This window comes from Cydia strobilella, chromosome 15 (assembly GCF_947568885.1).
Source record: "Cydia strobilella chromosome 15, ilCydStro3.1, whole genome shotgun sequence".
NCBI classification, from domain to species: domain Eukaryota; kingdom Metazoa; phylum Arthropoda; class Insecta; order Lepidoptera; family Tortricidae; genus Cydia; species Cydia strobilella.
This window is the reverse complement of record NC_086055.1, coordinates 5482709-5505263: the sequence shown is the minus strand read 5'-3', so window position 1 is coordinate 5505263 and position 22555 is coordinate 5482709. Positions and strand designations below refer to the sequence as shown.

The 22555-nt window shown below is 36.3% G+C and overlaps 2 protein-coding genes across 2 annotated transcripts in view; both read right to left on the bottom strand.

The window, feature by feature from the left end:
* LOC134747854 (semaphorin-2A) overlaps positions 1–22555 on the bottom strand; it is a 422795-nt gene that overhangs the window by 303113 nt on the left and 97127 nt on the right. The gene's annotated exons all lie outside the window — the stretch shown is intronic.
* On the bottom strand, positions 10956–12773 carry LOC134747695 (spermatogenesis-associated protein 17). The gene is made up of 2 exons (XM_063682302.1): positions 12416–12773; positions 10956–11769 (listed from the first exon to the last, which is right to left on the bottom strand). Exons 1-2 carry the CDS (start codon positions 12710–12712, stop codon positions 10993–10995), a joined length of 1074 nt encoding a protein of 357 aa, XP_063538372.1. The 5' UTR covers positions 12713–12773; the 3' UTR covers positions 10956–10992.

Here is a 22555-nt window from a genome sequence, read left to right as displayed (position 1 = left end):
TCATCTTCGTTAGGATAATTACAGTGATCGTTAATAACGCGGTGATGACGGATGAGACATGATATTAATTTGATGTCAGCCATCTTGACGTGACGTCATAACTCGATAAATTAAGGGTTGTAACCTATGTGTGATGATGATTTATCGAATTTTGTGGGAAATAATTAGACGGTTGTATGACTTGTATGTTATGGTGTGATGCACCCAGGCCGATTTGTGACAGTTCTCATTAAATGAATAGTAATTTAATAATAAGTAGTAATAACCTAGATCCATGCTTCTACTAACAACATTACAAAATAATAACACGATTGAATCAAATATCTATAGGTATGTATTGCAAATCAGCCTCGTCGTAAGTGTCATAATCATATTTTAGTGTGCGTAAGTATCTTAATAAATAATTTGAACTTACTATAAAGTCTATAATAATGTACAAGCATACAAAATCAATATTTCATCTTCACGTAGACGTGCTACAAATCCTCGTAGAGGTCTACAAACAAATCCGTAGCGTATTGTAACAGGATTGACATGGCTTACACCAAAAATATGTACTCAATGAATGTTTTACAGTCAAGGACATAAACATAAATATATACTCTTCACGTTTTATTGATTGATTTAAGTGTATTCTTACTAATAGGACCAAAAAAAGGTACTGATCTAAACTTTCACGATTTATACTCATTATTGTTCACAACGACGGGACTTAATCGCGTATTAAGTCCCGTCGTTGTGAATAATAATGAAAAAAAACAAGGTCTCAATTAATAAACACACCGAAATTTTTACCATTAGCTGCCTTAAGTATAGTTTTTTTTATTTACACTTACCTAAAATAAATATCAAACTTATTACGTTTTTCGAAATTAAAATAAACAATAAATAACTGAAGTATAGCCAACAATGCAACCGTCATCAAAAAGCGACAAAAATGCATTTAGTCCCCTCTCCGAGCGCCTCTGAACAACCAGCCTTTCAAGAAGGTGTTGTATTCACACGTACTCTACGTGATATTCCAACTTGCCGGCTATAATTGCGAGTCGAACGTCGAGTCGAACCAATATAAATATATAAAAACTGAAAATCCCATACAAAATGACACTTAATGCAAACGCGTACGTCACGTCACGCTATCGAATGAAACTGCTCAAACTTACATTCCGATATCAAAATGATTTCATTTTGTTATCATTCGCACGTGCATTATTGGACCGGACCGATACTGTTATGTTATAAGTACGATGCTTGCTTTATATCAACTTTATATAAATAATTTTTAATTTAAGCGTTATGTTGTATCTTCTTGCTGTGTACCTTTTTCTTATTTAACTATTTGTTCATTGTATGTTATTTTATGTATCTTTTCTTCTTGTCTGTTACCTTCCGTGATTCTTCTCACCTGATGGTCTCTTCGGAAGATCGGCACTGGAAGTCACCAGCAACATGCTGAGATGAGGCCATTTCGTGGCACTTTAATCTTATTTTATGTTTTCTTTATATTATGTAATATCTTGTTTGTTTGTGCCTACGAATAAAATCTCATTCTATTCTATTCTATTATATTCTATTCTATTCATTACGCTCGTACCTATTCGTACAATGTTTGGCGCGAGCGAGACGCATGGGTGAATGAAAACTAAATGACCATTAGGTATTTTTATACCCAAAGGTTTTCTGGATGAGATCGCTTTTTAGCGATAATACCGCCCGTTGTTTACCTCTGCATTGTTTTGTTTTATTGATGTGGGCCATTAAGAGTTATGGCGGTCAGCAAAATATTATCGGCGCGTGTCGATAACTTAGTATAGGTTTGAGCAAAAGGGGGGAGTACTATGGCGGTCAGCAAAAAGAGTATTTGTATTGTATTTTCATATCGGAATATAAGTTCAAATTGCCTCCTAGTCAGTCTGTTTAAATCGCCTTCAGTAAGTGTTAGAAGAATACCTTCTCAAATATTCCCGACACTTAAATGCGGACGGGAATATCCTTTTGCAAACCTTACATAGTAGACCTCAAAATCCTGAACAACTATGCATACTTGAAGATCTTAGTTATACTGGTTATCTTACTAAGGATGCGATTGAAATAACAGCCGAGACAATTACCAAGCGCGCTAACTAGACGCGATCTGAGATCTGAGTGAGGCTTTTGTGACTTTGGTGTGTAATATGCTACTTTGCATGTAGGTACTGTCTGATTTGTTGTAAGTTTTTTGGTGGAGGGTTCTTTGATAACAGAGACAAATAAGAAAAAATAGTACGTAATTAAATGCAATTTCTTTGGCCAGAATGACAGAAGCGCTAGTCCATATGAGCTAACTTTGATATAATATTTAAAACTTCCGCGTTTTGAACGCATATTAATCACATTTAAAATCGAGTCTATCGCGAATTTATTTTGTTACCCTTATTTACCAACGTTTCGTCACAGGTTTTACTGGTCGTGGTCGCGGCTAACTGATGTCCCAGCAAAATTCGCGATAGACCCGATTTTAAATGTGATTAATATAACTTTGGTATACCTAATAAAGCGTGGAAGAAAGAAAATTGACGTTTATAATATCAGTTCCACCTATTTTCAATATTTATGTTTAAATATATTTCATCAAAATATATTGACGTAAACAACAATTTTCCTGCGTAAACCGATATAGACAAAATGTACAATTTAACCACACTTTTCTAGCATTGATATTCTCATCAAAACGCGGAACGAATGTCTAGCGAAGTGACCGGAAAATTTGATAGCTATCCGTACAGCGTACAGTAGTGATGTACCAAAAGAACTTTCGCAAAACAAATAAAATAAATAATTTAACTAAACTGTAATTGTGTGTATTAAACTGTAACCGTGCGTTACGGTTTACGGTTCAATTTGGACTGGTTAATTGCAATTAACGTTCGGCCAACATTGGTACACGGAAAGAACATGTCTAGTCACTTTAGTAACATTTTGAGTAATCGCGGTTTTAAAATTTGGATCCATGTCAAAATGTATGGTAATTCCGTGACGTGAAAAAAAAAAATTGTGTTACATATATTATACAGTATTAGCAAAAAATATAACTAATAGTTCATTAAGAGCTCTACATTTTGAAATGAAAATCTTATTTTCCGAAAAAAGTGACTAGACATGTTCTTTCCGTGTACCCTTCAAATGTTGAATAACATTACATTACATTAATACATTACACACACACATTACACGGTTACACTTGTATTACCTTTTTAGGGTTCCGTACCCAAAGGGTAAAAACGGGACCCTATTGCTAAGACTCCACTGTCCGTCTGTCTGTCACCAGCCTGTATCTCATGAACCGTAATAATAATTAAAATTTTCACATATGATGTATTTCTGTTGCCGCGATAACAACAAATACTAAAAAGTACGGAACCCTCGGTGGGTGAGTCCGATTCGCACTTGTCCGGTTTTTATTATTCAAGTTTTTTTTTAAATCCTCATTCAATCTTTATTGCATAAAAAACATAAACACATGTATTTTCGCAAGCAACAGAAATGTATTTGTCATAACTCTCGTTTAATGTAATCTGGTGTGGCAACCATATAGAATGAAATTTATACAAGGGGTTCTGTTTGTAAACCCTTATACCGTTTTTTTTTGTTTTTTTTCTCAGTGCACCCACCTTGACGCTTTTCTGTTTAGCCCTATGGTTGACTGGTAGAAAATGCCTATAATGGCATTAAGTCCGCCTGTTGTACACTTTTTATGTGCAATAAAGTTTAAAATAAATTAATAAATACGCACAGAATTCGTTTTTTTGTCTGAACTCCTTGAGTTTACAAGCTCTTCCTCCTATTCTTTTTACAAGCCTTTCTTTAACTTGCCCCTTTAGTATGTATGTTTGTTAGTTAGTGTGGGTCAAATCGTAGAAGCTAAATTTGACCCACTTCCCGATTTCCAATTGAGCTGAAATTTAGCATATATAATACAGACACACAAGCACACTCATATGGACTTGCAAGTCCATCTTCTCATTAGGTTAAATTAAACTAAGTAATTACTTTTGTTATTCTCTGATGTGTTAATTTTTATTTCTTTAAATGTATATTTATATTTTAAAACCATTTATTACCAATTTTAAGGAAGAGCGGTGCCACTTAACACAGGTATTTTCTTACTTAAAAAGAGGCACCAACACTTACGTGTATAAGTAATTCGTAAACTTAATAAACAATTTTTCATTTTTCATTTTCTTTTTTTTTTCATAATATATGTAAATCGGACGATAAAGCAATATTATGATGACATGGCGCTGATCTGACGATGGAGACAGGAGATGGCTATGGGAACTCTGTGATAAAACAACGAAAACTAATTGCGTTTAGGTGGTTAGAATTGTCTCGATGAGTATTAGTTGCCTGTGGAAATAAAAGTACAGTGAGCGATAAAAGCTTGAACCAAAAATGTAATGTTTTTCGAGAATTTTAAGAGGCATGTAGCTATGTGTTTTAATTTATTATTATTGAAATGGGAATATTTCCGGGCGATTTTTTCTAAACACAATACAGCACTATTCTCTACAACATGAGAGCGGGCCACAGAAGCGTTAGCTTTTTTACATAAACGGAAGCTGAATAGAATCCGACACGACGCAAAATGTTTTATCGAACGTTTTTTAAAAACAGGAACTCTCCACCGATAAAACATTTGAAACGAACTAAATTTTATCTTAATTGAAAACCCTTGGTTTGAAGTGGGCTGTTATGTTACGATTGCCTTTGTGCAATATTGTATAAGCAATTGATGCCAGTAGTGCTTAATTTCATTTTGTTTTAGGTGCAAATAATTGTTAGTGCGTGTGTTGAACGTGTCTTCGTAATCTTTTACATATTAAAACCTGAAAATTTTATATTCTACCAAGCCCCATCGCTCATACGGAAGCGACACCAAAAATGTAAGCACTGAATGGTTTACATTTTTTTCGCATAAATGAATAAATAAAAAAAATAAAAAATAAAAAAAATGTTTATTGAGTTCGCACAAACAAACGTAGTTATAACTGGGCAGGTGCCTCTTTTTAAGCGTACAATGACACTTGTGTCAAGAGACACCGCTCTCCCGTAGGTGGTAACAGAATGTATATAAAAGCAATAGCTGTGGCTTAAAACTAATGTACCGACAGATAAGTATGTTAAAGTTGTTATTTTTATATTAAGTACATACTTATTAAGAGTTTTGCATGATTCACGGTTAGTTTCACTAGACTTATATTGACCGGGATATGGACCGTGATTACCTTTTGTCTATATCCCGGACAATATAAGTCTAGTGTGATGAATACATAATATTAGTAAGAGATTAGAGTATTAGTAATTAACTTTGGCTACTGCACTGACTTTTTTACGAGAGCCTCGCAGCAATAAACAGATACGAATTGGTTCACTGCTCTCCACATACAATAACTTGCCATACGATTAAATAAATAAGTACTTAAGAGATAAGGAAACCAAAGGATTAGAAATAGTATTTTATACAATCGTGATATAATAGAGAGCTTTTCAGTCGAGTACCGTGTTTAAGCAACGAAGCTTGCTGAGTTGCTTAAGTTAAGGTACGAGATTTTCTACGAGACAAAAAAATAATACTTTCAATTAGTAGAATCATATAGGGCTGCCGCAGCCCGCGATACCTTCATACTCGTACGCGCCCCGGCGGGTTGGTCAACGACACCTCCTCGTAACTCATGAGGCCCTGGTACCTGCTCCTTGCTAAATTCAATTTTAAGACAGTTTTTTTCTCGATTTTGGCCACCGTATCCTATGGAGACTAACAAGCAACGCTAAGCAGTTTTCGTGGTTTGATGTTGCTATATGAAGGGTGTCACATGCGCGTTTCTGACTTTTGAAGCAATTGTTTCTACTCCAACATAAAATAAAATGTTTTTGTTGACCAACCAATCACAAAAGCAGATGCGACGCAGCGTGTTTAAGTAGGCTAATTTGCATTGAATCGAGTCTCCTTAAGCAAGAAATATTTTATCGAAATGTATGAAGTTCTATTTTCAAAATTTTTATACTTGACTAAACCGTATCGATAAAATTCTTATGCTTGAGTCGGAAGTGCCATAGACTATCCAACGTTGAAAAGAGTAAGGTTGTAGTGTTGTATATGAAGTTGTAATACACAGATTATACTCGACGAGTAGAAAAACAATAATATTGTAGTTGAATTATGGCTATAGCAAAATTTGGTAAATTGTTACACATTTTTTCTCTTGTGGTGGAACAAAGAATATTTATTTACTTAATCAATAGACAAATGAGAGGTATCCTGTTTTCCAAATGAGTTTACCCTGTAATTACGTACAGCAGCAAATAATTGAACATCAAAGTGAATTATTTAAATTCTTCAATAGGAAATAGGTATAAAACATCAAACGGATTTATGTAAACTCAGTTTTAACTAAGTTTCAAAGCAACCGCAATTCTGTATGAAACCAACGAACTGTAAAAGTAACATACCTATTACTTAATGGAATTTTATTATCTTATCTTATTAATGTACCTTTGCAAGCATAAACTTGGAAATAATAATAAAAAAATATATTGTGTAGCTAATTACTACCACACTCAATGGACATTATATACTTTTGTGATTTTTTTTACATTCCGAACCTAAGAATCCATACTAATATTATAAATGCGAAAGTCTGTCTGTCTGTCTGTCTGTGTTACCTCTTCACGCTTAAACCGCTGAACCGATTTAGTTGAAATTTGGTATACAGATAGTTTGAGTCCCGGGGAAGGACATAGGATACTTTTTAACCCAGAACTCACCCCTCAAGGGGGTGAAAAGGGGGTGGAAATTTGTTTGGGGAATCAATAACCGCTGAACCGATTTAGATGAAACTTGGTATGGGGATAGTTTGAGCTGTGGGAAATGATACAAAATAACTTTTATCCCCGAAATCATCCCTTAAGGGTGTAAAAAATGGGGTGGATATGTATAGTGTGGACCAATTTGGGGGTGAAAAAGGATGGATTAAAAAGCAGATTTGTTTAATAATTTAGGTACCTAAATTACTAATTCCACGCAGACGAAGTCGTGGGCAAAAGCTAGTAGGTATATGTACCTATTAGAACATATGTATTATTGGCTAAACTCGTGTAGATAATATGATACTTTATGTTCGCTTATTATCGGGTCTATTCAGATACTAATTTCTATCTGAATAGACCTCCCTATGCAATCAACACAAGTAGCTGCATATTGGTTGACCACGAAATACGCACAAATTATGCACCCATGTAATCGTGGTCTGCATTTCAATCAGAATTGACGCAAATAAAATTTTGTTATAATAAAAATGTTAAATGGTTTATGTAAAATGTTAACTTTTCAGACGGTTTTAACTGTAGCAATTATCGTTATTCATATTCAAATTATGCGATTTTCTTTATAAAACGTACCGAACAGATAAAGTTTTGCAATTATATTGGTTTTGTACAGAATTGAGTTTTGTCGAGTTTTGGTTGTCTTTAATTTAATTAATTGTTGTAAAGAGGTAACTCAGTTTTGCAAAATACAATGTTTACACAGTTTAAAGACTGTAAAAAAAGGGTTTAATTTTCAACCTTTCTGAAATCACAAGGTTTGTCTCAATCTGTGTAAATAACGAATTTTGAAATAGGTAATTCAAACGAAATTTTATTCTTCAGTAATGAGAAACGTTAGAGTACCTAGAATATTAAGAGTTGATTAAAAAGTAACATTTGTCAAATTTGCCGTTTTAAGAAAAATCAAAGTTTTTATAACTTTTTTATGCACCTAGCGAAAACATGTATATATCTTAATGGTAGCAAAGGAAATGCCAATGGTGAAACGAATGATGACTGACAACACAGGAAAAAATAGCAAAGAGATCAGGATTCTAATGAGACTGACAGTGTGTGTGCGATTTCTCACAATTCAATATGATGTCCACGTTTACGGAGTTATAAAATGTAACAGGTAAATATAAAATAAAACGCGTGAGAAAGAGGTATAAATGATCATCTTCAATTTGCACGTTCGCTACCCCACGGTCCCCCTCGCACTAATTACTGCCAAGCCCCGCATCTTTATACAGATCACGGAACCACTCTCAACGCTATTGATTGAACTTGTGGGAATTACTCGCGGTCCACGGAGAAATTCACCTCGGCACCTATTAGTAGAGGCCAATACTCGTAGCTACCTAATACGTTCGGTTGAAGAAAATAAGTATAAGCAAGTCAACGTAGAAAAAATGTGCTGAAAGATCGAGAATAAAGGCACTTGGCTGATTTTGCTTACTACCGACACATATTTAAAATCGCATTCCAGTAAACAATGAATATGTAGAGATTTCTATAGCAATGTATATATTCATTAGAATATGCTCCTCATTGTCCACGATTAGCGAGAAGTGACTAGCGAGTTTTTTTGTCAAATCGTGAAAAAAAAAACTCAACCGATCAATAGAACTATTACAGGCGTGCCTAGTGCAGTTACCAATGTTTATCAACTTTGATTGTAATAACTTTTTGCTAAATAAATATTTTTCATTTTAATTTTTCAATAAGATACCTTTTCATATGCATGTGCTTTTGCCGTTAGAGAAAATAATAAACAGAAAGTTGCTTTTATCGTCACTCAATCGTCAGCAATGGGACATGGCACCTGTTCCGTAAGTCCCGTATTTATGTACGACTGTATGTACGTACGTATAATTTAGATAAAAATAAACTAATGTGATATTAAATATTTGCTTAATTACTAAACGAATCTGAGAAATGTATTAAAGAATAATTACATGATATTACAATAAAAAAAACAACATTACTGAAATAAAGCCAATTGCTCTTCTAATGCAACTAAGTCCCGCTGACGATAAAAACCTTTACATACTGAATTTTATCGCGGATTTATCGAGAAAACTCAGCAAAAATAAAATAAAATACTAGCTGCTAGAATTTTTCCAGGCAACGCAATGAAGAGAAGGCTGGGTACACAGAAGGCTGCTGAAAAGAAGGCTGCCCTCCCCGAGGTGCCGACACCGCAATTGGCTTTCGTATTACCTTTCCAATACCGTTTTCATGTATTGTACCGACAACCGGCAAAAAACAAATTGAACTAGTGCTCCTTTTCAGTTAGCTCCGACTCAGCCAAAAGCAGTGATAACTTTTTATGCGACTATATACGAGGAGGCATAAAGTTCCGCCTATTCAAACAAGCTGAGTTATACGTTATACCTACTAGGGATAATGACAACTAATCCGCGCTACAAACTGGTTACTACGCTCCAGCCCCACTCGTTGTTTTCTTTTTCACACTTCAACAACCTCTCGGGTGCGTATCAGCGGCGCGAGTGTCGGGTGTAAATTGAAACACTTGCAAATTTACCCCATACATTATTCATATGCCGAACACCCTCGCTGCAAGACCGACAGCTACAGTGACGCTCCAGTCAAGTTAGCAAAAAGAGACAAATAATATTTAATTATGAGTTTACGTGGCAATATTAGTTTAGGCCTCATCGGCACGGTCTTTTATCAGTGGTGTGAATAATTTGACAGTGGCTTTGTGAGGCACAAATTGCACAAAATTTCAGAGGGCTCACGGAACATAAGTAAAGCGGGTCAACCATTATACGTGTAACAAATGGGCGCTCGCGGTGTTAAGCTTTCGAAGACGGTTTGGTACATTTCATTACTTAAGGCTTATACTATCTACTCAACCAGTATAAATTGATCTCCGATCACCTGCAGTTATTAAAGAGCTCAAGATCACATTATACTGATTCATTAGAGTCGACGACACGCTGGTACTTGGGAAACGTAGAGAATAATAACTGTGCGCAATAAGGACGAGGTTCGGAAACCCGAACCTGTATTATTCTGACCCTAATAAATTTGCCAAGTCAAACCGGCATTGTCAGACAAATGTGTTTGAAGAGCCATATAATTAGAGTAGTATGCAAGGTAGAATCCATTAGAACGAGCGGCTGAATTCTTGCCCTTCCAACACACATAAACAAGACCGCAAATTTACGAAGTATCTTTAACGTTAAACTATTCACATTATTGCTGTGAACATAGGTAAAATAATTGTGTCGTGCAATTATGTACTCATACTCGTTTGTCTTATAAGATCAGAAGTAAAATGAGCATGTTTCGTAAACTTTTAACGAGAAAAATATTGGCCATTTTCATGTCTAAATAAATCATACGTGTAAATGCTAGAATGCAAGAAAACCATATTAAACGCGATAAGTAATTTTCAAAACCTCTATTTTGTTTTTTTGCCTCTCCTATCACTCCAGAATCCATCCATTTATATAAAATCAACACTCCGAAACCCACAAAAACAAAATGCAAATGTATAATTAAAACACATTTTCCTTGAAGAGTTAAACGTAATTTCTTTCACGCCAAGGCGTTTCCTGAAATAAATAACAAGTGTAAAATTCACAACAACAAAAGCGTAACAACAAAAGGCTCGCGGCCCAACATCCGGCCGACCCTTCCAAACTTAGCAGCCTGATTACGGATTTCCGAATAAGAAAATAAGAGAATAATACCGCGCCACGTATACCCAAGTGTTTCTAAATAAAACTTGTTTTATTTACTTCAAAATTTTGCAAAAAAGTTTACTCAGACGTCCGCCGGTATCCAGTAGAGAAGTAAAGCCTACGCCACCAGCGAATTAGTCTTTGATTTTGATTTAGTCCTTAGCTTTTAATGAGTTTTATACTGCCAATGGGTTGGTAAAGAAAAACAGTTTAGTTAGGCAGAATTGTTTGTTTTTTTTTTTTTTTTTTTATCATATGTGCATATAATAAGAAACTATTGAGTCATATTTTTCATTGCAATTATCAAAACAAGGCACGGCGTCCTGGTGAGAATGATCGGATCACAGAGAAGCGCTCATAATTAAGTATGGAAATCCAGTCTTTGCAGCGTGACGCCCGCGTAAGTTTTGCGCGTTGAAAGAGTTAAACAAAATTATTCGTCGTTGACGTGTTGTATCGAATTTTTTCGATTCGTTAGAATGTTTATATGGAAATCTACGTAATCCATTAGTTTCGGTTGAGGAGTATAATGTTGAACATACAAGTGGAACCTTGGGTCTTTTTGAGGTTCAGCATCTCCTGCTTCTGCAGGAGTCGGCGCTGGTGCCACTGGCATCTTGGACCTTAGCACCAACTTAGGCATGAAGGGCCCTCTATCAGCAAAGGATGTCGGAAGCCTCACTTTCCTCCACAAAAACGGTTCCTTATGTATAGACCCGTGATGCAATTGCAAATGCCGGTTATCGGGAGGCTTGGGTACTGGACTGGTTAATTCATACATTTCGGGTAAAGACAAATACCAGTACTCGGATCCATCTCCAATAATAGGGAAAAGCCTCTTATTAGAGAAATTGGGACGATGTTTTCTGAGAAATTCGTCATATTTCCGTTTCAATCTCTTCATATAGTGCTTGTAGTGAATCGATTTTAAAAGTTTTTCAAATTGCGTTAGTTCTGTAGTAGCTGGGTCAGAATAGACGCCTGCGCGACTTAAAGTTCTAAGGAGGTGATGCAGTTTGAATACGACAAAGGCAAGCCATTTCCTTGCTTCCTCCTCGAGGATCCTGAGACTGTCAGCTCTGCTGATGAGGCCAAACTCCAAGGCCTCGGCAGTGCGACGCTCGCCTCTCTCAGTCACGGTGGCCAGCCAGCGGCGGTAGCGGCGGTAGCAGAATTTGGTGCGTCTTGAATAGTGACCACGCCATAAAGCCTGTCGCGAATGTCGAGACTAATCAATGGAATGTAATTGGTTATTCTAAAAGAAATGTCTGCGGTCTAATTACCGCTACCCATACAAAATGTATGGAAAGAGTCATGGCAATTAGACGCAACTGCAGACACATTCTCAGAGAATGACCCTAATATGTATTTAATATGCATCTTTAATTTATATGTAGTTGATAAATTATTAAAAATAAAAAAACTAACGAGCAGATATCAAATTATTGATATTTTATAGGGCTGTAGAAACTATTCAAATAGTTAGAGTTTTGAATGATTCACGGTTAGTTTCACTAGACTTCAATATAAGTCTATTCAAATAATATTGAAAATAGACATCCCCTCTTTTAAAAGCAAACCTTGAAAGCACACCTAATTTTTATAGCGAGGTAACGTTACTAAATTGACTCATCGTTTTATGAATTCTACGAATAAAATGTTTTGTATCTTAAAGATAATTTAAGAATTTCCAGAAGCTACAGAAAGTTCTAAGGATTTGTTTGTTAGTATATAAATAAAAGTATTTCAGCCTGTAAACTTGGCTAAATATAATCCCGTTATTGATAATGATGAGTACGCTGGCTCAATGCGAGTTGAATATCTACTAGCAAAGAGGATATAATAGGAGTTAGTACCTGTATCCTAGTAGTAGCTATGTCGTAGTGTCTCCCATGTTTCTGCCGCACAGCTCGACGCAAGGCTGCCCTATACGCCTTCCGGGCCTGGTGGATCCTGAATGCGCACTGGATAATCGTAGCGTTCTTGGACAACCACGCAACATGCTTCCTAATTAAGTAGCCTCGGGCCATTCGCTGCAGTAGCAGCACGGCTATGAATCTCTTATGACGCTGGGCTTCTGCCTTGTCTGTACGTTCTTGTAAGATCGCGTAGTACGCGTCTGATGAAGGCAGGAATGCGGCCACTCTAGCCATTTGAAATTTTGACTTTCGATGCGATGTAAACAATTGTGCAGGCAACTGACATTTCGCGATGACATTGATAGTTTGACGTTATAAAAAATGTTGTTTATGATGACACAAGTCGTTTATATTGACATAGGATGGACATAGGTTGTATTTGGTGGATTCAAATAAGACTTTACTCCGCTACGCCATACTAATGTCTGTTATTTTATTCCGTAGACTAAAATGACAACCACAAATAATTTGACCAGCTTAAAACAATTAGTGCTGATCTTTGATTTCGGTTTGTGAATAACCGATATATTAAATTAATATTAGATTCAAAATAAACAATAAATGAAATATTTTCGCTACATGACAGGAAATAAACAACAAATAAAACCTACTCACTACTAATCTACTCAAACATTAAAAAAAATTAAATTGACGTATCGCCAACCTGACGCAACGACATTTTGGTATTTTTGGTTTACGTTATGGATGGTATAGAAAGGATGCCAATCTCTTATGGCAGAATTGTTGCAAAAGTGACCGCTTTCAGCTTTAAATAATAGTTCCTAATCTCTCCGGTGGCGCTAGTTAGGCTCTGGGACATGAGTATAACATGAACCAACAAATAACCCGACCAAATTACGTAGGTTGTTTTTGGTAGTATTTCGGTGTATGGTGGCGCCGCCTAATTACTGTTTTTTAATGGACACTTTTCATACATAAAGATTTGGCTCCTTTATATAGTCTCCATGGTTTACGTATTCGATACTTTACTCGTATAGTGATCGAAGGGCCTACCGCGAACGACTTACGACATATTGCCTCCCTATCACTCTTACGTACGAATGGGTCGAATCACGAGAATCGGCGAGGTTTTTCTTTTAGATATAATTTACAGTTTCAGTACAAATCTTCCGCCGGCTCTCGTGAGTTTTACCTATACCTACCTTCAAACTGTTACTACCTAGTACCTACCTACATTATGTTTTTGTTGTTTTATAGACTGCAATTTATATACAATAATGAAACTCCAGGTCTTAATTTAAGAAATATTTGTAAACTTGTTTGTAAACGACTGTTTGTTTCTTAAATAAATAAATAATTTACAAGTGCGACAGAGACAACACGTCGAACATGGTACGCGGTAGGCTCTTGGATGTATTCAGTGCGTTTTCTCTCGTCTTCATCAACAAATATAAGTTATTTTAGATTAGTACCGGTTGTAGCACATCACTATTTATAAGACGTACAACACATGAAATGTCATTTTAGTTTACAGAATAAAAAACAGACTTCACTTACAATTAGATATTATTCAGTATTGCTTAATTTTTCTTTAAACCCCTGATATTTTCAATTCATAATTAAGCGAGACGAGCTCTCCAGTCGCGTCTAGTTCGGTCTATTCAATTCATAAGATTCAATTCGTAATAAGCGGAGCTTGTTTTTTTTTTTTTTTGGCCCTTAAATGAGGCGGTGTCTCGGTTGCCCATTTCATTCCCTTCCCCTAAGCAACGATACGCCGAGTTGATTTGGAGAGTCCTCTCTCCCTCCGACCCTTTTCGTCCAGGTGAGCCCGTGCAAGACATCATGCATAATTCAACAATCAAATTGGCAAGGTGTGTATGACTGCTTATTTATTTTATGCGTAAAATTTTCCGGTAATTTTCATAGATGTGTATGCCCGCAGGAACTGAAAAGTCAATTTGAGGTTGGCATTAAAATAAATTGTAATAATGGGACGAGAGACAATATAAATATTGTTTGTTTGCCCGACCCATTTTCGTTGATTTGGTATACAATGAAAAGGTCTGGCGAATTGGATTGTGGAACACAGTTGACGGCGTTTTTATTAAAACGACTTACGACTTACGTCGTCTTAGTAGTGTAATATTACAGTGAATATGCTACTCTTATAGGGCCCTCCACACTCGCTTTCGCGGCTTCGCGGCGCGATTTGCGCACGAGTGTGGAGCGCCCATATTAAAAACAAACGGTATTTTATTATACCTATGTATTGGTCTCATGGAACTTTCATTAGCAGTAGCAGAGAAAGCGCTGTTATAGTTTGTCCTTGTCATAGTCTTTAAATTTCTATCTACTTCTAAAAAAGTGCTAAGTGCCACGTCAAGTCAAGAAGGTAAAAGTATATAGACGTATTGTTGTTCCCCACCAAAGCTTGGTGGGCAATATTGAACCCGACTAAATTACGTAGGTTGTTTTTGGGTATGCCGTTAGGAATTTTAAAACGTGTTTTATTTCGTCGCATGGCATATGTTCTGTCCCTCACGGGCGCATGCATGTGGCAACTGTAATACATACTTGCATTGAGATGGGACGACATCTTCATACTCGAAAATTTGACAGCTTTCATCTGTTTTAATGTTTTTTGTTTTAATGTTTATTTGGGCACAAACGGTACATGTTTCTTATAACTAGTGTCTTATACATAATTCATAAACCAGGACAGTTGCCACCACTTAATAGCTCATTAAAGAAAAACAAAATACAGGATAACTAAACTTAAAGATTAACAACGAGGGTCGAATTAGGACAGGGGCTAAATTAATGAAGATAAAACTATTTTTATACATTACATTTGCAATTAAGTGTAAAGTTACAGTGTCTTTAATTCGTTTGTTTATTTAAAACCAAAAGTACTTGACGTTTAAATTTAGACAAGGAGTCATTAAATATATCAATTTTTGAGAAAATATCATTATTAAATCTGCAAGCTCTTATCAGAAAGGAGTTTGATTTGTATTTCTTTTTAGTAAAGGGAATACAAAATAATTTATCGCTACGCCGTGTGTTCAAGCGGGGAGTTTTAAAGCTAAGTCTACTTAACAAATAAGGGGAGTCAATTAAATTTCTTAATACTTTATACAAAAATATTTGATCTTTTAATGTGCGCCGGCTTTCAAGAGACACCAGTTTATTCAGGTTAAGCGGTTGAGTTGACACAAGGTTTTTATATTTTAAATGTTTGATGAGCTTCTTTTGAATTCTTTCAATACTATGAATATAACATTTATAGCTAGGGTTCCATACTGTTGATCCATATTCCATAATTGGTCTAACTAGCGAGTTGAAGAGTGTCAGCAAGGTGATAGCTTCTTTGAATTCTTTACAAGTTCTCAAGATGAACCCAAGTAACCTAAAGGCTCTATTTATTAAGTTGTCGGTGTGGTCGCTGAATAATAATTTGCTATCCAAATAAATACCTAAATCTTTAATGGTAGAAACTCTACATAATGACACGTTGTTTATAAGGTAGTCGTAGTTAATAAATTGTTTTTTTCTACTGAACGTTATTATGTTACACTTATTTATATTTAAGTGCAAATGATTTAATTGACAATATATATGCAATCGGGTTAAGTCTTCCTGTAAAGCTTGACAATCACTGTGTGTCAGATAACTAATATGTCCCATACCAGCCAGGGCGGCGCCACAGTCTTGGTCTTGCACAAAGCGAATTAAGATCGTAATAAAATCTGTCTCGAATATGTATAAAGTTTTTTTATACTACGTCGGTGGCGAACAAGCATACGGCCCGCCTGATGTTAAGCAGTCTCCGTAGCCTATGTACGCCTGCAACTCCAGAGGAGTTACATGCGCGTTGCCGACCCTGACACGAGGAGTGTTCCCTCGTTGAGCTCTGGCAACCTTACTCACCGGCAGGAAGACAACACTATGAGTAGGGTCTAGTGTTATTTCCTCCATTGTGTGGGTGTCCTGGTGCCAAGCCGGGGCAGCCGGGGGGTGCCATGGTAGAGTGTACTCGATCCCATGGCGCCCTCGCAAACGGCAAAGAGGATGAAACGCCGGAGTGGGTTTACTGGGTAGGGCCAGCTTCTCTCTCCCCTCTCGCCAGTTAAGAGGGGACAGGAGCGGCGAGTCCCCATCAATGGCCTTCCCGCGGCCGGGGGGACGGTGCGTAAAAGCATTCGCCCACTCCGTGAACAAAAAAAAGGGTCTAGTATTATTTGGCTGCGGTTTTCTGTAAGGTGGAGGTACTACTTCCCCAGTTGGGCTCTGCTCTAGATCTGGAATGACAGCCGCTCGGCTGTGCCGTGCTAGGGCATGTATACGTAACGTAAAAATAGCCATGTCAGATAAACGTCAGTCCATACATTGTGTATGACCTATGGATGGTATAGAAAGGATGCCAATCTCTTAAGGCAGAATTGTTGCAAAAGTGACCGCTTTCAGCTTTAAATAATAGTTCCTAATCTCTCCGGTGGCGCTAGTTAGGCTCTGGGACATGAGTATAACATGAACCATATAAGGCAACAAATAACCCGACCAAATTACGTAGGTTGTTTTTGGTAGTATTTCGGTATATGGTGGCGCCGCCTAATTACTGTTTTTTGATGGACACTTTTCATACATAGAGATTTGGCTCCTTTATATAGTCTCCATGGTATGACCATTGACCGACTATTTTCGACAGAGGGGAACGCATGTTAATGGCTATCCGTTTGGTTATATCCTCCTAGTTCAAATGTTTTAACATATTTTTGAGCCACTGGCCACTTTATTTATGTAAATGAAGAAAAATATGTCATTGCCATTATCAGTCAATGTTATTTTATTATATTTTAGTGTTAAATTTCAGCTGTGTTTAACTGTTTAACAAGTTGTAATGTTTTGTACAGTACTTTTATGTAAAAAGTATGAAAATTAAAGACTCCCATTTTTTTTAATAAGTACTGTTGATTATATGTAACTTATTTGTGATACGATGTTGACAGAGTGATAGTGTACCTGTATGTATAACTGCGTGCTAGTAAAATGATGAAAAAGTAAGTACATCTTTTTAATTACGAAAAGCTTAAAACTACATTAATAGTAGTTTATGCAACTGATACATAATGAGAGGCTGTAAAAGACAAGTGGTTTTATGAAACGAGCGTCAGCGAGTAGTGTTTTTAATACATTAATGTATTATATATTAATGTATATGTATTAATGTTTAAATTAATAACATTAAAGTACAGATTTTACCTACTATCACAGATAAGAAAGTTCTCATAGTAAAATTGGTTGTAATAATGCTGGTCATTTCCTACGGGTTTTATTTATTTATTTATTTATTATTTCAAATAACAAATTGCACCTTACAGCTATTGCCAAAGCGGCACAAATTGAAATGCAATTAGAACATAGTCAATAACACATAACATACAACTAAGACACGGATATTTATTATGATATGGTCCTCTGAGGCATCTCTCTTTCTAATATCCTCTTGCATTCCATTATCACTCGCCCCATCGCACTCACAAACAAATCGCACTTTTTGAACGCATTTTAGAGCACTAACGATATGTACGTAGATAAAGTTATATTATACCTCCGAAAGCCGTACGGAAAATATCGAAAAACACTATCAGCTATGTTTAGATAGCATAACTAGATAGAACAATGATTATAAAACTAAAATGCTAAATAATCAATTTTCGTATCCTTTACAAACTAAATCGGTCAATCCGTCAAGAAGAAAAATGGGAACATACATGGTGTGCACAAATAGCCTTCTCATTGTACCATTTCTGTTTCTTTTTTGGCTAACATGTCAGAATATACTTACAAATAAGTCTTAAGAATTTGATATGTTTTCTAAAAGAGCTACGTATTTGTATGATTCGGTGTACATATATATTTTTTAATCAAATTTACATAAAGAAAAGTACCTATATGTAAATGCATGAATTCTATAGTAATTAAAATTGTATTTTTTATTTATTTACTTCATAATGCATGTTAATTATAAGATGTAATGTTTTGAAAAGATGTGTTGGGATACCCCCCTCCAATCGAGGGGGAATTTAATCTTCTCGAGGCAGAGGTGTAGGGTTAGAGCCGGCGTAGCTTTATTTGACGTTCATAAGCGCTTTGTAATATGCCTACTTGAATAATAAACTATATTTATCTGTATTTCAAGCGTCTCTTGTTACGATTACCATTTATAGCCTTTATGTATTTGTACCTATTTAAATATTTCGTAATATAGTTGCGTGACAGAATAACCCTTAGTAGAAAAAAAACAAGGTTTTGTTTATCAAACTTAATCCGACACCTTCTTATACTTGGCTAACTCAACCTTAGACGAAGTTTATATTACATTCAAAGCAAAAACAGCATTTTACAGAATGAATTTTAGTTTCACTTCCCATGTAAGATAACCGCGAAGAGCAGACTCTGCCGCGAAAATAATTTACACATGAATATTTAAATATCGCTGCCTCTGCTATTTAGTGGCTCTACATCGAGGTTATTAACATTTCAAATAACATATAACGGTGTTTTCCTAATATTTAATGTAACAAACAAACTAAAACTTATCTAGAAGCTTATTTTCTCAAACGTCTAACATTTATTTTTACTAGTTACTATAGGTACTAGGTAAGTACCCACTTCCCACTTCATAATCGGGTTGGGTGTGAATACAATTCTTCAAGTAAATTATTATCAGTGCTGAAGTGGTGGAGTAGGTATGTACACCAGAAGACCGGTTACACGCTAAAGGCCACTTGCGCCATCCCAATAACCCGGGGTTAACCGGCTAAACCTGGACTTACCATGGCTACCACCAGTATAATTTGACACTAGGTTAACGGTTTAACCGGTTAACCCTGGGTTAGATGGGATGGTGCAAGTCGCGCTAAGGGTGTTCCAGCTTCGATCGCGCCACTACGTGCACTTAAACTCTTTTGTGGTGCGCGTGCCGCGACCGCTGCAGGGGACCATCGGGTTCGCCGACTTTTGGCCGAAGGGTGTGGTGTTTCGGAGGTTCCGGGCCAAACTGCCGAATCCGACACAAGAGCAGACGATTCAACGGAGCCAGGCTGTACTGACACCAAAATAGTGTTTAGTTTTTGAAATTTATATGTATGTTAGTCTATATGGTAGGTATATGTAATATGTCAAGTGTCAAAAGTGACGTTTTTGTTTGAAGAAACGTCACTTTTGACACTGATGTATCTAATCCATATTTTTATTTATTTACCTATTATAAACTGATCGGCGATTGGCCCTAGTCACACCTGATGGAAAGTGAAGACAGGGCCTAAGATGGAGCTCACCGGTTCAGTAACAACAGCCTATTCACTCTTGTTTTAAAGAGACTGAGGTCATATTGATCAGGGAATACAGATGGCGGGAGCGCATTCCATTCCTTAGCCGTCCGTACCAAAAAGGAGGAGGCAAAACGTTTCGTCCGAACAAATGGAATGTGGACCACGAACGGGTGCATTCGCTCCCCGCGCCTGGATGTCCGATGATGGAAAGGGGAAGGTGGGATCAGGTCGTGCAGTTCCAGTACGCACTCCCCGAAATGTATCCGATAGAACACCGATAGGCAAGCGACTCGACGTAATATCTAGACGTAATATTTGACGTATCTTAAAGTTCGAATCGGGCCGTTAATCCATGAGATAAATTTTGATTGTTACACAACCCGCTTGCGGCTCCTTAACCCGATGCGTGCTAGTTACACTACACGCGCATTAACTAGGTATATATGCACAGCTGCGATACGACGACCAATCGATTCCTTTGTGTTAATTCCTGATTCGGGACGTTCATTACAACAAATTAAGCCCGCTTTGTAATTTGTACTCGAAACTCTGAGTTAATTGCAATTAATTGTTTTGTACATGTGAACAACGTAAGGTGCTGAAACTGTAATGATTATTTCGAGTACGTTTGAAACGTTTAATGTGTCATTTTAATTGCAATTGAGCTCATTTACTTTTGCATTTTGATTTTTGTGTTATGACATGCAAAGGCTATATCGAATATATTATACCTATTAAACAATATTTAGCGCAGCCTTCACTAAAGTTACACATTTAAGTATTTCAACTGAACGGGATCTTAATGTGTCTCATTTGATATTTCAGACGTATTGCAACGGTCATCAAAGAAACATCAAGGTAAAAATTAAAAATGTACCTGTAGGAGAGTGCCATTGGGATTAAGTCCGCCTTTTTTGCGTTGTCTGCCGTTTTTAGTAATCATAATTAATTAAATACATAATAATTATATAGGTGAGGGTCAATCGGTCCTCGCTAGATAAGTTATTACTATCTGGGGGCTAACAAGTTATTTGTTGAATGATTTTAAATTATCTATTATGTATTTACTATAGTTTAAAAAACAGTCGAGGGCTTCATATTTTTCCGTAAGCTTATTTATATTAAACGGGTCTATGTTGTACTTGCTGCATATGGTGTCGTGGATCGTTCTTGCGTAAAGGAACCTTGGGTAAGCTTTAATAAGATGTTCCATTGTTTGCTGTGTGACGTCGTCACAGGGACAAGCGTCATTGTCAATTTTGTAAAAACGTTTTAGATAGAATTTGGTATACCAGTGACAGTACCGTATACGGGTTAGAATTTGTGTTAGCTGAAATGTGATAGTTGTGTGTTTGCGTAACAAGTATATATCGTCCAAGGTGGGTAAGCAGTCTTTTACGTGTTTACCTGTTTTGCTCTCTATATATGTTTTATTATGGTGTGTGTGCATTATTTTCTTAATTTGGGCTTTATGATGCGATAGTGGGAAGTGTATATAATCCGGTTGCTTGTGGAGTGCGGCCGCATGCTTGGCTGCAATGTCCGCCCTCTCATTGCCATCGAGGCCAGCATGCGCCTTAATCCAACAAACCGCTACCCTAGGAAACCAGAGCTTAACAACTCAAATGCATAAAATAAACAAGGAGGCTAAATTGCATTTTATTAAGTTCGGGTTACCATACAATCATTCTCTTCTATATAAAGCTAGCACCTACAAGGATTACACGCGTGTACTCTACGATTTATTAATTAGAATAAACGGGACACAAACATCCCCGGCTCGCGATAAGAGTACGGCACTAAAACGTTTTTGTAATTACAAGTACTGCCGGGATGCTGCAATGCAGTACGAAGTAATTCCTGCTAATATTCTTATGTAGCATTGTTATGACCATGGAGGATCATAGAATACGGAATATTGTAGGATCGGGGTAATTCAACTCAATAGAGGGTAACTTTGGCCCATGTAAAAGTGGTCTTAATAAAAAACAAAAACGTGCATATCCCGCTAAAAGCAACACGATAATTTTAATGCATCAAATCTGCAAGGGGTTAACACCAATGACCAAAGTTACCCTCCAAGATCAAAATATCTAAAATGAAAAATAAATAAAAATAAAATAAGCATTTATTCATGGAATACATATTTTCAAATTGGTGCAACCTACGCCAAACTGTATTACAGTATGTTGGCAGAAAAATTTATCTCGACTATGGTAACAAAATGTATGCTAGGCAAATTTGTTTTTGTGGTTAAGACAGAATATACGGTATCCCAAACTAAAACCAGTGTAAAAAAATTAGTTAATAAAAAAAAACTATAATCTTCACAATATAATAAACTATTTTCACCTCAAATCATAACGGCTATTTTAGAAACTCAATAAACAAATCGGACGTTTTATTTTATTTCCGAGAAATATATTAAAATAAAGCAAGGGATAAGTCAGGAAAATAAATTTCAACCTAAAATAGCTCGAAATAAATCTTAGGTACCAACACTACACGTACATTTGAAACCACAACTCAATTTGTGCTAAGAATTTCCCAACAGATCAAATTCCTTTATTAATAGACAAGGATCCCAACGTTCTAAGAATTAGGAATGGTTTGATACGACCTTCAGCTGTGTTATCAGGTGTCTTTCTAAAATCATATCAAATTTTAGACACAATCGACCTCCTGACACAGCGAAAATTGAATTTAATAATTTTAAACCAAACTATTAACCTTTTGTTCGTAAAATCCGATAGATATTGAATAGGAAAACAACGGT

Excerpts from the sequence above, each read along its gene's own strand:
- LOC134747695 (XM_063682302.1), bottom strand. The coding sequence starts at position 12,712 with ATGGCTAGAGTGGCCGCATTCCTGCCTTCATCAGACGCGTACTACGCG. Across the intron at positions 11,770-12,415 it reads TAGCTACTACTAGGATACAG|GCTTTATGGCGTGGTCACTA; the intron begins GTACTAACTCCT and ends CATTCGCGACAG.